The 17,365-nt window shown below is 43.6% G+C and overlaps 1 protein-coding gene across 1 annotated transcript in view; it reads left to right on the top strand.

Moving 5' to 3' along the window:
- ALK (ALK receptor tyrosine kinase) overlaps positions 1-17,365 on the top strand; it is a 539,109-nt gene that overhangs the window by 433,837 nt on the left and 87,907 nt on the right. The window contains exon 9 of the mRNA XM_073336696.1: positions 2,448-2,617. Coding sequence (XP_073192797.1) covers positions 2,448-2,617 — 170 coding nt within the window. The remainder of the gene's footprint in view (positions 1-2,447; positions 2,618-17,365) is intronic.

Genomic DNA, 17,365 nt, shown 5'->3' with positions numbered 1-17,365 from the left:
AGAAGATAATAAGGTGATAAGTAACAGTCAGCATGGATTTGTCAAAAACAAGTCAAGTCAAACCAACCTAATTGCTTTCTTTGACAAGGTAACAAGCCTTATGGATAAGGGAAAAGCAGTAGATGTAGCATATCTTAACTTTAGTAAGGCTTTTGATACTCTCTCGCATGATCTTCTCAGAAACAAGCTAGGAAAATACAACCTAAATGGAGTTACTATAAGATAGGTGCATAACTGATTGGAAAACTGTTCCCAGAGAGTAGTTATCAGTGGTTCACAGTCATGCTGGAAGGGCATATCGAATAGGGTCCCACAGGGATCAGTTCTGGTTCCAGTTCTGTTCAATGTCTTCATCAATGATTTAAATAATGGCATAGAGAGTACACTTATAAAGTTTGCAGATGATACCAGTTCAGTAAAGATGAATGCAAAGTACTCCAATTAGGAAGGAACAATCAGTTGTGCACATACAAAATGGGAACTGACTGCCTAGGAAAGAATACTGCAGAAAGGGATCTGGGGTCATAGTGGATCACAAACTAAATATGAGTCAGCAATGTAAGACTAGGAGTACTTGTGGCACCTTAGAGACTAACCAATTTACAGCTGTAGCTCACCAATTTACTAACCAATTTACAGCTGTAGCTCACGAAAGCTTATGCTCAAATAAATTGGTTAGTCTCTAAGGTGCCACAAGTACTCCTTTTCTTTTTGCGAATACAGACTAACACGGCTGTTACTCTGAAACCAATGTAAGACTGTTGCAAGAAAAGTAAACATCATTCTGGGATGTATTAGCAGGAGTGTTGTAAGCAAAACACGAGACATAATTCTTCCACTCTACTCTGCGCTGATACAGCCTCAACTGGAGTATTGTGTCCAGTTCTAGGTGCCACATTTCAGGAAAGATTTGGAGAAAGTCCAGAGAAAAGCAACAAAAATGATGAAAGTTCTAGAAAACACAACCTATGAGGGAAGATTGAAAAAAGTTGGGTTTGTTTAGTCTGAAGAAGAGAAGACAGAGGGAGGACATAACAATTTTCAAGTACATACAAAGTTGTTGCAAGGAGAAGGAAGAAAAATTGTTCTCCTTAACATCTTCTGAGGGTAGGACAAGAAGCAATGGGGTTAAATTGCAACAAGGGAGGTTTAGGTTGGACATTAGGAAAAAATTCCTGACTGTCAGGGTGGTTAAGCACTGGAATAAATTGCCTAGGGAGGTTGGGGAATTTCCATTGTTGGAGATTTTTAATAGCAGGTTAGACAAACACCTGTTGGGATGGTCTAGATAATACTTAGTCCTGTCATGAGTGCAGCAGACTGGACTTAGATGACCTCTTGAGGTCCCTTCCAGTCCTATGATTCTGTGATCATCTAGACTGACCTCCTGCACATTGCAGGCCACAGAACCTCACCCACCCACTCCTGGAATAGACCCCTGACCCGTGCCGTGGCTGCGTTATTGAAGTCCTCAAATCATGGTTTAAAGACTTCAAATTACAGAGAATCCACCATTTACATGAGTTTAAACCTGCAAATAACCTATGGCCCAGGCTGCAGAGGAAGGGGAAAAACTCTCAGGGTCTCTGCCAATCTGACCCGGTGGAAAATTCCTTCCCAATCCCAAATATGGTGATCAGTTAGACCCTGGGCATGTGGACAAGATGCACCGGCCAGACACCTGGGAAATAATTCTCTGTAGTAATTCGGAACCCTCCCCATTTAGTGCCCCGTCACCAGCAGTTGATGTGGTGAAAACTGGCGCCCATTAAAGTGAATGGGAGTTTTGCAATTGACTTTGGTGGGGCCAGGCTTTCACCCATAGGCTCCAGCTAAACCACTAAATTTTACCATAGTTCATAAGCCAAAACATGGGACAAAGAGCCAGACTGGAGGAGATAAGAGAAATAACCATGTAAAGAGCCAAATGTGGTTTGAGAATTACTGAGCTCTAATTTTTTAACTGAATATAAAACACCTGAATACTTACCTGAGTGTAAGAATCCTGCACCAAGTACCCATGTATTCTAAGATATATAGATGGGTATAAAGGGCCTGACTTTCATTTAAACTATCGCTATTTATACCACACACTGTAAAGGGACCTTAAAACGGGTATAAATTACATGTGAACCCACTTTTTAGACCCCTTTGCACTATCAGAATGGTGTACAAGGGGCCTTAGTGTAAATGTGAATCAGGCCCACAAATTTTCCATTAACTTCTTGTATCTTTACTAGCATATTGCACCAAATACCTCTGCACAACAATATTGCCCCAAATATATATACCCCTTTGCCAAGAGGGGGAGAAGAACATCAGGGAAGAAGGATTAAGGATTTGGAGGGAGGGAAAGAAGGAACTGAAAGAGAAGAATTGGGGATTTAGTTTATTTATGGATAACTAACGTATCTTGCTTGCTTTCTTATATGTTCTCTTCCTTGCAGCTCCGAATGTCATGGCTCATCCACGGCTTCTTGTTTGGAAATATTTCCCTGGTCCTTGTCGAGAACAAAACGGGGAAGGAACAGAGCAGGACGTTCTGGCACTTCACTAACAGTGAAGGTTTGGGAGCCTGGCAGTGGATGGTTTTATCTCTTCCTGACGTGTCAGACAGGTGGGAGCCTCTCCTCTTTCTTCTCATCCTTTGCTTCCCTCCCAATGAGAAGGCACTTCAGCAGCAGCTGGTTAGCATCCAAAATTGCCTGACAACTCTTAGAAACAGAGTATTCAGCTCTGAGAGGGAGGGAGGTGCTTTGCCTCCCATTGGGACATTCTGTTATGGGTAGGGAGTATGCATCAGTGAGAGATTAGAGCAGAGCACTCTGCATAAGCTCAAAAGTTGGTCTCTCTCACCAACAGAAGTTGGTCCAGTAAAAGATATTGTCTCTTCAATTTCCTGGGACCGACATGACTACAACACCACTGCATACAGAGTCCTAGGTGTCAGCACTCCTGGGTTCCATTCCTGGCTCTGCCACTGAATCAGTGTGTGGCCCTGAGCAAGCCACTTAAATTGTGCCTTGGTTTCCCTGACCGGATGTAATATTTCACGTTCATTACTGTTTGCAAAGCATGTTTAGATCCTCAGACGAAAGACCCTATTGACATTGTACTAGAGTTGGGCCTGGGCTGTATAATTCAGTTCTAGTTCCAGATTTCAAACTCCCCAAATTTCAGGGCATGTTTGGATCTGGGATTTAATTCAGTCCAACGTGGAAGGGCCAGTCACAAAACTAGAACCTGGATGTGACTGAGAATTCTACCCCCCTGCACCAAACAATAGCAGTCTACTTCTAATAAGGCGTCATCTCATTCCTGGCAGTGGTGTTAGTTCTGCTTAACTTTCACATATTGGTTCTCTCACCAATAGGACGTTTATACCGTAAAATGTCCACATGACAACCTGTGCTAAATTGCAGAGTGTCATGTGACTAGGACACAGGCGGGTTGTGACAAGTGGTTGGAGTCAGGCCTAGTGGCTGGAGCCGAGGGTGAGACCCAGAGGTCAGGAATCGGAGCTGAGGGTCAGAGCTGAATTAGCTGGAATGAGACAAGGCAGAAGCAGGACTGGGTCTGAGGCAATATTTGCAAACGCTTTCAGCAGCCAGTGCTCTGTTGCTGATCTTAAGAGCAGGTCTCCTTATCGTCTCAGCCTATTGAGCAGATGGGTCATTCAGGTGGCTCAGTTGGGGCCCAGTTACACTTGTTAGACTGTCTGAGGCTTAAGCTAGCAGGTAAGCAGGCTAGTTGCAGGCCCTGACACAGAGTATTGTTTTATCAGTCGACTGCAGATCTCCTTCAAAGGGATGCTGTCTGATTTGTTTACTTTTATTTCAAATGCACTGCAACGTGTGCTGTTCATAGAGGAGACACCTATATAGTCACCTTCCATTGCTCTGATCTTTAGGACACAATATAGATCTCTTTTTTATGTGGTAAGGATCAAAGTCTTTGATCTTTCTGGAACTCTCTGCCCTTTCTGAAGCTCTCTGCCCTAGGAAAAATAGATTTCATTAAAGGGTTAGCTTGAAAAACATGATGCAGTTGTGTCTTTTTATCTAGCTGGGTCTTGGGAATGTGTGTAGGGTGCCAGTACAAAAGTGCGCAGCCATTACTTTATCATCAAATGCATAATTAATATGGATGCATTAAAGATTTTTAAAACATCAACATTAGCCTTATTGTGCAGCCACCACTGGTGGCACACCTGGCTGCTTCCTTCCCTTAAGCTATGTTTTCCTTTGAAGAAGGAATGTATTTTCCCATTATTATTCCTGTGAATTATTATTTACTTAAGTGCTGCCATGGAAATGCCTCCCACTTGAGTTAATCTGTACCTCTACCCTCCTGTTATGTCTATGTGCGCTTTAAACTTTCTCTCATGGCAGATGGAATAAGATAGGATATTTTGATCTTGGGAACCAGGTCCAGTGGTAAGTCAATAAGTCCTTGCAAAATTCTGAGCTTTTCCTGTGAGGTGCTGAGCACCCTCAAATCCCAGTGTTCAGATGGAAACACTGTTGAGTCCATTGAAGGGATGGGAGGGGAGGGGTTAGAAGAGGAAGATCAAGGGCTCTGAGGAGGCTTCAGAGTTTTGATGCATCTTAGAAAGTCTTAGGCCTTGTATACACCCAGAAGTTATACTGTGCTAATTAAAATCAATTTTTAAAATGGATGTAGTATAAATCAGTGCAAGTCTTGTTTGGGAAGGATGCAAGGTTCCTGTGAGGCTTGGAAAGACTGCAGAAATTCCTGCAGGCCTCTTCTTTCCCAGCACCTGAGACCTGCTTCTCAGGAAGTCTGAAGTGCTTAGAGACTCACAGTTTAGGAAGTGCACAGCTGAAGATACAGATGTGCTGCTAAAGGAAACTGCAGTATATAGTATTTTAATGGTGATTGAGGAAGGTTTTAGTATAACTTATGTATTTAATGAACCAGAAGAAGTACCTGATGAAACAAACCCATAACTGATGCTGAAATCTAACCTGTCTGCATCCTCTGGCTGATGGTATGTCAAAGTCAACACTCTGATCTGGAGGTTTAATTTTCAGCTCAAGAAGATAAATCTGTGCTACTTCTGATACAGCAAATAGAGTCTAACTGCAGCAGCACCAGTGGCAGGAGGGGTTAGCTGCCCAAGTACGTACTAGCGTCTCAGACGGGATTGTACTCGGGGTAGTTAGCCCTCCCATCACTTGTGCTGCCATGGCTACACTTCTGGCTTTTTAGCGTGCTAGCTTGATCAGCTGTAGCACAAGTATATCTCCTTGAGCTGGGAATCACACCTCCCACCACGAAGTGTAAACATATCTTCAGTCTCTTTAACTGGTTTGTCTCTATGAGGGAGTCTGTATTGAATACCTGAAAATGTGACACCCTATAGTATCGTTCAGGAGGTGCAGCACCTTTAAACATCCAACTGAAGCTTACTTCTTTAATAGCACACACCAGGCCAGTATACCTCTTGTACAGGAGACATGAGCGAGCATGCTGTGTGTGGAAACCTGCATGGAAATTTCTACTGATAACTAAACAATACCTACCTAAAACTGCTCAGAGGCATGAATTCTCACCAGGGACAACATGTTTACTCAAAAATTGCTTAGTCAAGAAACTCAAAGTTAGGCTTATGGTGTTCAAAGAAGCATTAAGAAAGTGTCCAAGAAGTTAGGTCACGTCCGTCTTTGGATCCAGGTATCTACTAAATGCCTGATCTGTCTCACACTGCCTCAGAAAAAATATATACTTTGGCACAGGACCATAACTGTGACATTTCAGTGGTTTGGTTGGGCTAGGAAGAGTGGTTTTACAGAGAAGACACTGAATTGGGACTCAAGAGATTTAGTTTACATTCCCAGACTGCCACAGCTTGTGTGACCCTGGACAAAACATTTAATCTCTGGAGTAAAATGGGAATATAGTACTTCCTTTCTCCCATCCTTTGTTTGTCTTATCTTTTTAGATTTTAAGGAATCATCCAGTTGAGGCCTTCACAGCTGAAGTCCTATCTATTCCATGTGGACATTAAAAATCCTGGAACTCTATCCATAAGAATAGGAGATTGGACAAGGACATAAAGCCAAAGTTTGCCCTCCCCACTCATGCTGCAAAGCGCTGTGGCAGAGGAATGTCAGGCACATCAAGGCCAAACAGTATGAGAAGTAGCTAGAATGGTATTGGCACTAGAGGGACTGAAATGCATTTCCACAGCCTGTGATACTTCTGTTGGGTGTGAGAAAAGGAAATAAAGGTCCTAGTGAAATACATGCTACCAACCTAGTTATGATAAAAATAAAAGAAACAGGTTGTGGCAAAAACCTCTTGTTGTATGGGGGAAATGTCTGAATTTCCTTCTCTCCATTGTCCAAATATCAACCATCCTCTTCAGTTTCCCTTGCAAGGAGGCAAACCCTACTAACTTTCACATGTGCTGTCCCACTATTTAAAGGGTGACTGTCAGGTTAAAAATAATTATATAATCTCTTACGTTACAAATTTCACCTTTTCATAAGAAGTGAAATAATGTTTAAAATCCAATCTACTTTTCAGTGCTTATGATTTTTGTTTGCCTTTTGCATTTCATTTGACTGTGACAGTGGCCTGGATCTACAAAGGGACAGAGCATAGTAACACCTAACTTTTAGGCACCTAGAAAATCACAGGAACAATACTAACAAGGAGTCTGGTGACACCTTAAAGACTAACAGATTTATTTGAGCATAAGTTTCGTGGGTAAAAACCCCACTTCTTCAGATGCATGGAGTGAAAATTACAGATGCAGACATAAATATACTGACACATGAAGAGAAGGGAGTTACATTACAAATGGAGAACCAGTGTTGACAGGGCCAGTTCAATCAGGGTGGATGTAGTCCACTCCGAACAATAGATAAGGAGGTGTCAAAATGAGGAACAATACTGCAACCCAAAAAGCCTGAGTTTGGCACCTACGCTCCCTATTCAATGAATGGGGAGAGATGGCCACTTAGAATACAATCTACAAAACCCAGCACATTAGGTAGGCAAGGAGCAGCCCAAGCCAGCCAATGGGAGACGTCAACAATGTTCTAAGTCCTGCTCCTCTCTGAGATAGATTCCTAAGTGTGGGCTGCAGAGAGGTGCCTATCTCTGCTTGCAATCCACAAACTGGGGAAGAGAGGAGTTCAGCTGCCTAACTCACGTGTAGGGCCCAGTCCAGTGGGTGCACTCAGCAACTATCTAGCTCCACGCAAAACAGCTAGGAAGGGGAACAACCAACCTCCCTTATAACTGTTGGTCCAGTAGTTAAGGATACTCACCTGGGATATGGGAGATCCTCGGTTCAAGTGCCCCCTCTGCCTGAGGAGGAGAAGGGATTTGAACAGGGATCTGTCACCTCGCAGGTGAGTGCCTTAATCATGGGGCTATTGGATATTCTGATGTGCAGCTTCTTCAGTCTTTCTAGTTTAAGTTGTTCCACTTTATTAATTAGGTGAGAGAGAATGAGAATCACTCTGTCACCCAGTGGTTAGGGCACTCACTTGAGAGGTGGCAGATCCCTGTTCAAATCCCTTCTCCTCCTCGTGCAGAGCGGGGACTTGAACTGAGGATCTCCCACATGAATATACCCTAACCACTGGGCTAACAATTATAAGAGTGGTGGTCCTCCTCTCCCCAGCTGTCATGTCTGGAGTTAGGTGGCATCTACGCACTCCTACTAGATTGAACTCCACATGTGACTTAGGCTCCCCTCCACCTATCTTCCCATAATTAGTGTACCACTCTGGGTCTTAAGCAGGAGATAAGCAGGCAGATGCCTAGAGAGAGATAGAAATGCTCAGAGGTAGAAAAGTAGGCACCCTGGGAATTTTTACTGCAAAAACATAAGTGCTGAGTAGGTTTAGTCACCTACAAATTCAGGCAGCAGCCAAGCAGGAGTTTTGTGGATTACAGTGGTGCCAAAAAAAGGGTGGGGATTTAGGCACCTAAATATCTTTGTGGATCCAGCCAATCAGACAAGACTAGTCATTTAAGGTTTTGTTTTTTTTGTGAGTTTCAAGTCATTTCCACATTCTGGCTCTTATGCATTAGCACAGTCTAAAACATTTGGGTTGCAAGCAGTGCTGGGAAATGTTTTATTTAAATTATTTCCATTGGCAATAGGAAAAATAAAAAATAGGAACATATCTTGGTATGGGGCTTTTTTAAATTTGAATCCTTTCATCAGGTTTCAGAGTAGCAGCCGTGTTAGTCTGTATCCGCAAAAAGAAAAGGAGGACTTATGGCACCTTAGAGACTAACAAATTTATTTGAGCCTAAGCTTTCGTGAGCTACAGCTCACTTCATCGGATGCATGCAGTGGAAAACACAGTGGGGAGATTTTATATACACAGAGGACATGAAACAATGGGTGTTACCATACACACTGTAACGAGAGTGATCAGGTAAGGTGAGCTATTACCAGCAGGAGAGCAGAGGGGGAAATCCTTTTGTAGTGATAATCAAGGTGGGCCATTTCCAGCAGTTGACAAGAACCTCTGAGCAACAGTAGGGGGTGGAAATAAACATGGGGAAATAGTTTTCCTTTGTGTAATGACCCATCCACTCCCTGTCTTTATTCAAGCCTAATGTAATGGTATCCGTTTGCAAATTAATTCCAATTCAGCAGTCTCTTGTCGGAGTCTGTTTCTGAAGTTTTTTTGTTGAAGAATTACCACTTTTAGGTCTGTAATCGAGTGACCAGAGAGATTGAAGTGTTCTCCAACTGGTTTTTGAATGTTATAATTCTTGACGTCTGATTTTTGTCCATTTATTATGTACATGGCAGAGGGGCATTGCTAGCACATGATGACATATATCACATTGGTAGATGTGCAGGTGAAGGAGCCCCTGATGGTATGGCTGATGTGATGGTGTCCCCTGAATAGATATGTGGACACAGTTGTCAGCGGGCTTTGATGCAAGGATAGGTTCCTGGGATAGTGTTTTTGTTGTGTGGTGTGTGGTTGCTGGTGAGTATTTGCTTCAGGTTGGGGGCCTGTCTGTATCAAGGACTGGCCTGTCTCCCAAGATCCGTGAGAGTGATGGGTTGTCCTTCAGGATAGGTTGTAGATCCTTGATGATGCGCTGGAGAGGTTTTAGTTGGGGGCTGAAGGTGATGGTTAGTGGCGTTCTGTTATTTTCTTTGTTGGGCCTGTCCTGTAGTAGATGACTTCTGGGTACTTTTCTGGCTCTGTCAATCTGTTTCTTCACTTCAGCAGGTGGGTATTGTAGTTGTAAAAACGCTTGGTAGAGATCTTGTAGGTGTTTGTCTCTGTCTGAGGGGTTGGAGCAAATGCGGGTGTATCGTAGAGCTTGGCTGTAGGCAATGGATCGTGTGGTGTGATCTGGATGAAAGCTGGAGGCATGTAGGTAAGTATAGCAGTCAGTAGGTTTCCAGTATAGGGTGGTGTTTATGTGACCATCGCTTATTATTTAGGGTTACAAAACCTACATTTGGGGTCAGTTTTAAGTGGCTGTGACTCTGGAAAGGAGGGGTTCATTTCTGATTCCCCAGCAGCAAAGCTGCAGAGCTATCAGTAATAATAGTAGCACTCTCCTTGTTACAGATAGAAGCACCCTACATCCCAAATCAATCTATCACCTTTCATTAAACTGGGTTATTTACCACTCTAGTGCCACCAGCCCAGATGGATTTAATTAAACTACACTGAAGCATATCATCTAACTGGTGCTTTGTCTTCCCTTCCTAGAGAAGATCAGTGCCACAGCCTATCCCTTAACCCCACATCGAAGGCTAGGAAGTGATTGGGAATGGGGGAAGGCGGAATAACTGTTTTCCATTAAAGGCCTAATGTAGCATGAAACTATCAGGGGCTGAGACATATCCCCATTCTTATTACCCTTAAGGCAAATAAAATGTGCTTTTTTTCATTGGAGTTAAAGGTAATTTGTCAGAATTAGACATGGGTTCAAGCCACAAAATTGTCATCTAGATTTAACCATCTAATATTTAGTGTCAGGATCCAGGCTTACGGTTCAGTTTATTACAAAGAGATAAAAGCCATTAGCAAGGCTGGTAAGTTTAACATTGGGTGTTGGATTGGGCTGTCTGTCAGAAATCAATCTGCGAGCAACAGCTTTGGAAGGGATGTCTTTCCAGCCGGGGGCAACAGAAGGTCCCTAAAAGTCGGGGAACTACTGGTGCCCAAACCGTGGCCCCACCCCCTGTGCGGCCCCTTCTCCCCAAGGCCCTGCCCCCATGCTGCCTCTTTCCCCCAAGACTCCATCCTCTGCTCGCTCCTTTCTGCCCCCTGCCCCTGTTGCTTGCCCTTACTGCCAGTAATGGGGCCATCACCCCCTGCCCTGCCCCCCCCCCACATTCCAGCACCCCTGTTTCCAGCAGCTGAGCAGGGATATTGTGGCATTTTGGAGCACCAATGACAGTGTTGCCAACTCTTGTGATTTTATCACCAGTTTCACAATATTTGGTGTTTTATTTACAGCTTCCACTTCTGGAGACAAGTGATCAAATGAGAATCTCTACTTTCTTTCTTTCTTTTCTTTTTTTAAAGTTTCTAGACCTCAGAGTTACTGAGAGAAGCTGTAAAATATAACTAGAGTGCATCTTGGAGTCTCGGAAGCCAGATGGCAAATAAAAACCCCCAAAATGTAGGGGGTTTAATCTCATGATTTTTAAGTCAATCCCATGATTTGGGGGGGGGGGTCTGATTAATGATTTTGAATATTTAGGGTTGGCAATACTGGGATTATCTCAAAGCTCCTGTTAGCTCACCCAGCTATTCTATTATGTTTCACACTGATTCTTGCTGTCCAGATTTTCCTGAGTCTAGTAGGTATTCCCTCAATTTAATTCAGCCTCTTCAAGAGGGTTTAGAAAATGGTCGGGGGGAAGCCCAAACAACACAAGGAAAGCTCATAATTTCTTTTTTGTGGCAAGCTCATGTCACTCTGTCTGACTGGGTCGTTCAGCTTCTCATGCCACTCACAGGCCTTGTCTACACTAAAAAGTTAGGTTAGTCAAGCTACATCACTCAAGTGTCAAAAATCCACACACACCCCTCAGCAACATAATTAAGCTGACTTAACAGTGTAAACAGCATGAGGTAGACAGAAGACTCCTCTCAGGGAGGTGGATTACCTAAACCAGTGGTGAGCAACCTGTGGCCCATGGGCCGCAAGCAGCCCATCAGGGTAATCTGCTTGTGGGCGAGAGACATTTTGCTGACATTGACTGTCCACAGGCACAGCCCCCTGCAGCCAATGGGAGATGCGGGAAGCGGCCCACTGCTTCCTGCAGCTCCCATTAGCCAGGAACAGCGAACCACGACCACTGAGAGTGGCGGGGGGGGCGTGCCTGCAGACCGTCAACGTCAGCAAAATGTCTTGCGGCCCGCAAGCCGATTACCGTGATGGGCCACAGGTTGCCAACCACTGACCTAAACTGATGGGAGAGCCCCTCCTGGCAGCATAGGTTGTGTGTACACCGATGCGCTACAGCTGTTCAATTTGCAGCGCTGCAGCATTTCAAGTGTAGACAAGCCCACATCCGTTGTTCCATACAGCCTCTTAGATGCCTAACACATTCAGCCTCTCCTCAGCGTCAAATTTAGATGATGAGGAAGAGAGCTCTACAGTAAAAGAACCATTCATGCAGGTAGGTGTTCAGCATATCCTGCTGGCATGTCAGTTCATTCGATGAGGTCACAATCTACATATATGGCTCTCCTTAAAGATGTCCCGGTTTCTGAGATCTGCAGGGCTGCTTATGTGGTCTTCGGAACATACCTTCTCCAGACACTATTCCTTAGTTAATGCCTCTTTATCTGAGGCAGCAGTTGGCAATGCAGTTCTTTCCTCTGTAATGGACTCAACTCCAAAGCGCTCTCTTCCTTATGGGAGCACCAACACAGATGTTACTCAAAAAAGAAAGAGAGGTTACTCACCCTGTGCAGTAACTGCAGTTCTTTGAGATGTGTGTCCGTATGGGTGCTCCACGACCCACCCTCCTTCCCCTCTGCTTCGAAGCTTCCTTCTGAGACAACTGAGGGCAGAAACAACTGAGGGCAGGTTACCCACACAGCCTGATATAACCTCAGCGAGGGGTATGAGGATCTCAACAGCACATGTGCAGGCCAAACGGACGCTGCTAATGAAGATCTCCGATCAGAGGCACATGGTGGTGCACATGCCCCTGAAGTAACCAAAGTGGAGCACCCATAGAGGACACATCTCCAAGAACTGCAGTTATTGCACAGGGTGTGAAACATCTTTTTTTTTCCTCAATATAGAACAGTATATTTTGTGGCAGGAAGGACAGTCTCTAATGCCCACCCACTGCTGTTTTGTAATGTTCTTCACTCATCCTAATGCCCTACTTTTGAAACACAGTTGGTAATAGGTGTATTAACAATGCCTGTGATAGAAATGGTGCATGTATGTTTATTCCCTACAGCACCTTCCCCTTTAATAACAATTTTGAATCCCAGCTGCCCTTTTATTGTTGGCTCATAGGTAACTTTCTGAATGAAAGAAAAGGAGTACTTGTGGCACCTTAGAGACTAACCAATTTATTTGAGCATGAGCTTTCGTGAGCTACAGCTCACTTGCTGTAGCTCACGAAAGCTCATGCTCAAATAAATTGGTTAGTCTCTAAGGTGCCACAAGTACTCCTTTTCTTTTTGTGAATACAGACTAACACGGCTGTTACTCTGAAATCTTTCTGAATGAAAATTCTTTTTAGCTTTGCTTTACTGAGATGCCTCTATTTCTCCAAACAAGTTCATTCCAACCAGGGGGTATCTCTTTCCTCATTTTCCCAGTATTTCTCTCTGTGGTAAGTGCTACCAGTGTGACATTTGTGCTATGGAAGCTATTAAGGCAACTGGGGTCAGTGGTAAGAAAGTTTGCTATTCCATTGGTACTTCAGTTCTGTGCAGGACAAACAATAATTATTCTACTTAGAGAGAGACCTTGGCCTTCAGAGAAATACCATTCTTAAGTAAGAAACATTATCTGTACGTTCTGACTCTCTGTGTCTCTATCTCTGAATGTATGTTTGTACGTGTAGTGACTTTCATGTGTTCCTTTTCTCGGACATCCTTGACTGGAATGGATTTTTGGTAGTAATGATTATGAACCATTCCAGGCTATAGCATGAAGAGAGCTGCAGGAGACTGGCTGTTGGTTACCTGTACTGTATCTGTGAGCTGACATTAAAAGCACTGTTGGGATTCTGAGTTGTTATTAAAAGGAGGGAGCTGTGGGGACTTAATATAAACGCAGGCTTTCTGAGCTCTCCACTCCAGATAAAATGTTCTCTGCTTCTCCCCAAAGAGGAGCAGAACTACTATACACAAAAAATAACAAACCTGTGGAATATGATCTCAATTTAGATGATGGAAGCAAAAGAGAATTAGGGCTATTCTGTACAGGGAAATTTACCAGCGTGGCTATACCAGTATAATTATACGTGCATAGCTGTGCTGATAAACTTCCCTGTATAAATAAGGTCTAAATGATTTCAACAGAATCCTTAAACTACTCAGTCAGGGTTGGAGGAAGTAAGAAGGTAAGATTAAGATCAAATACTGATGGGTCTGAAGTGAAACCCCTGATTTAAAGATCCTGAGTTTGGGAGGAATTGGGATCCAGATCATAGATGGGTGCCTGTTTCTATAATAGGCTCAGCCAAACTCAGATCCAAACTCTCCTACTATTTGGGGAAATATTCTCTGAATCCATACTTTCTGACTCAGGCCAAAGAAAATGAATTCAGCTTGGTCTTGGATCGCCTTTCTCATCTCTTACCCTCAAGTATTTGAGCTATCACCATCGTCTCCTGTGAGTGTGGTTTAAGTTTAAATAAAGCGTTACCCTACAGTCAGATCAACTGATGTTGCTCAAAAGCACGGATGGCCAACCTGTGGCTCCAGAGCCGCATGCAGCTCTTCATAGGTTAATATGCGGCTCCTTGCATAGGCACTGACTCCAGGGCTGGAGCTATAGATGCTAACTTTCCAGTGTGCCGGGGAATGCTCAGTGCTCAACCCCCTGCTCTGCCCCGGGCCCTGCCCCCACTCCACCCCTTCCCCCTAGCTTGCTTTGCCCTCACTTTTCCCCCCTCTCCACCGGAGCCTCCTGCGCACTGTGAAACAGCTGATCATGGCAGGCAGAAGGCATGGGGAGAGAGTGGGAGTCACTGATTGGTGGGGCTGCCGGCAGACAGGAGGCGCTGCAGGTTGGAGTGGGGGAAGCTGATGGGGGGCTGCTGACATATTAGTGTGACTCTTTGGCAATATACACTGGTAAATTCTGGCTCCTTCTCAGGCTCAGGGTGGCTGCCCATGCCCAAAAGGGAGATTTGAACTAGTCTTCCTGTCCACCTAGTGAAACATTTCCCGTCTGCTTCAGAAAGAAAGCAAATCCCATGGAATATCATCAGATATTCCCATAAATCAGCTAAGATTAATTTATCTTTATCCAACACTCCACCACCTGCCATGCATCAGAGGAACCATTTTAAACATAGCCTTAGGGTTGAACAGGACAAAAGCAGTGACAAGAAGGACACCAGCACTTTAATGAAACGAAGAAGTTCCTCTTGTTCTCAAGCTAAGATTTTCCAGGACTCAAGCCATTAAAACCACTAACGACCATCATGTTGTTCCTGTAATGGAACTCAGCATGCAAACATAAAACTGTCTGACTAGCATTTGCAATTCATGTGCAGATGCTGCCAAGGCAGGTTTAATAAGCAGCAAACTCATGGCACAATTGTCAGCATTGATTTTTTTGTTGTTAGTTTTTTTTTTCAAATATCATCTGCAATCTCTGTTCAAAAGCATCTCTGTTTGTAAGGCACAATGTGAACATTAATTCACTTACAGTCTCTACATAAAAGAATAAATGGACACAAATCAGACTTCAAGAATTATAACATTCAAAAACCAGTCAGAGAACACTTCAATCTCTTTGGTCACTCGATTACAGACCTAAAAGTGGCAATTCTTCAACAAAAAAACTTCAAAAACAGACTCCAACGAGAGACTGGCGAATTGGAATTAATTTGCAAACTGGATACAATTAACTTAGGCTTGAATAAAGACTGGGAGTGGATGGGTCATTACACAAAGTAAAACTATTTCCCCATGTTTATTCCCCCATTTCCCCCCCCACCCCCACCCCCGCTGTTCCTCAGACTTTCTTGTCAACTGCTGGAAATGGCCCACTTTGATTATCACTACAAAAGGCTTTTCCCCCCCCCGCTCTCCTGCTGGTAATAGCTCACCTTACCTGATCACTCTCCTTACAGTGTGTATGGTAACATCCATTGTTTCATGTTCTCTGTGTATATAAATCTCCCCACTGTATTTTCCACTGAATGCATCTGATGAAGTGAGCTATAGCTCACAAAAGCTTATGCTCAAATACATTTGTTACAAATACAGTCTCTAAGGTGCCACAAGTTCTCCTTTTCTTTTTACAAGTCCATGTTAATCCACAACCTTTGAGCATGCCAACAGTCACTGCCTTTAGGACTTAATCCCAATGCCTATTAAAGTTAATGGGAGCCTTACCGTTGAGTTCAATGGACATTGGATCGGGCTCAGAGTGTATTACATTAGTGACAATGTTCCTGTGCAGAAAGGGGAGAGAAAAGTCATCCATATTTTTTTCTCACTAATATGACATCTCCGTCTTCAGTTTTGATTACATTTCTCTTAATTAGCCCATTAAGCTAAAACCACTGAAGCTAATGATTGAAATGTTGATTGACTAATGAATGGGTTTCAATGGAATTTGAGAGACATCATATTTCTAAATGAATAGTGACATTAAATCAGAGAGAAAAAAAGATGAACTATTTGTTGCAGACATGCTGGTCTCAGGGGACAAAGTTTTCACTGAAGCTCCATTTGTTTTAGAAAAGAAATAAATGAGATTAACATAATCCCACAGTAATCATGGTGGATCTGAAGGTGTCTGACATTTGCATGGTTCTTCCATTTGGGACCCTATACACTCACACTCCTTGCATCTGGATCTGGGAATCATCTCTTGCTTGGTCTAGCACCCCTTCCACAGGACTCACCACCTTCTCTAGAAGTTGCTGTTGCCCTTTGGGCTTGATCTCTCATAATGTCCTGCAGATTTTTTTGCTATTCTGCCTGCAAACAAGGCCTGGCTCTCTATGTAGTGGGATTGTTGGAAGCTTTACAGAGTCTTCTGCAGCACTTCTTGCAGTTTCCCAGCCACTGCAGTCTTCTCCTGGTCAAGGCTTCAAAACCCTCAAGCCAGCTATAGATCCTGGACAAGCTCCTAAATGTGAAAGTGTGGGGTCCCATTCTTGTCTCTTTTCAAGCTACAAACTGCTTGGAGATCACCTTCTGGTCAAACACTGCATGTGTTTTTCCATTATGTTTGCCCAGCAATCTGTACAAACTCAAGCAGCTCTGTATTGACCGTATCCTACAATCCTTAGCTCACCTTCATTTCCCCCCCTCCTTGGCCAAGTATCTTCCCCCCTGAGACATCTGTCCTGCTCTGCCTTTCAAAAGCCTGCCAGTCTCTGTCTTCCCCACAAGCACTTCCCTTCCTGTGTCTTTTTTATCTCGTGGGTAATGGGCTAATTAGCCTTTTGGGCTCTCCTCAGCCCCTCCCCATCCAGCAGTTAGGCACAGCTCTTCCTAATCAGGGCTACTTCCAAGCAACTCCTTGTTGTTGCAGTGACCAGAGTACTATATCGATTACTGTTTCCCAGCTATCTGTCACAGACCCCCTTTGAATTGAGACAAATTCCGGTCTTGTTCATATCTCCTTATGTAGTTAAGAAAATAAGAGTTCTGGGCCTAGAACAGGTGAATAAAAGAAGTTCAGTGTTTCTATCACTGACAAATAGAGACCAGACGATCAACCTATTTACAGGAACATACAGGAAGTCTGGTGAACACAATGGGACAAATTCTGCCATCTGTTAAATCTATGAAGCCCAAGTTCTAGCAATGATGGTTAGCATTAACTCCAGTGAAGTGTAACAAAAGACATTAACTTATTGCATTTACTGGAATTCTGATGTGGCCAGCTTAGATGATCGTTCTCTCTCCATAATCAGAACAATTCTGTACTGCCAGGAGAAACTGATGAGACATGACTATAACAGGCAGTGAAGAGCAGACTTCAAAGGATGAAGAACTTGGATTCAGCCCTGCCAATCACCCAAAACTCCAGAAACAGTAAGGGTCAGAATTCAAAGGTGCCTAAAGAAGGAGAGAGGCTCTCAGTGGGATTTTCAGTTTCCCTCTTTAGGGATCTAAATACCTTTGAAATGTGGCCCTAAGGGCCTATCTGAATATTCTTGAGT

Source organism: Lepidochelys kempii, chromosome 3, assembly GCF_965140265.1.
Source record: "Lepidochelys kempii isolate rLepKem1 chromosome 3, rLepKem1.hap2, whole genome shotgun sequence".
Taxonomy (NCBI): Eukaryota; Metazoa; Chordata; order Testudines; family Cheloniidae; genus Lepidochelys; species Lepidochelys kempii.
Note: the sequence above shows the minus strand (reverse complement) of the source record. Positions and strands in the feature narration are given on the sequence as shown.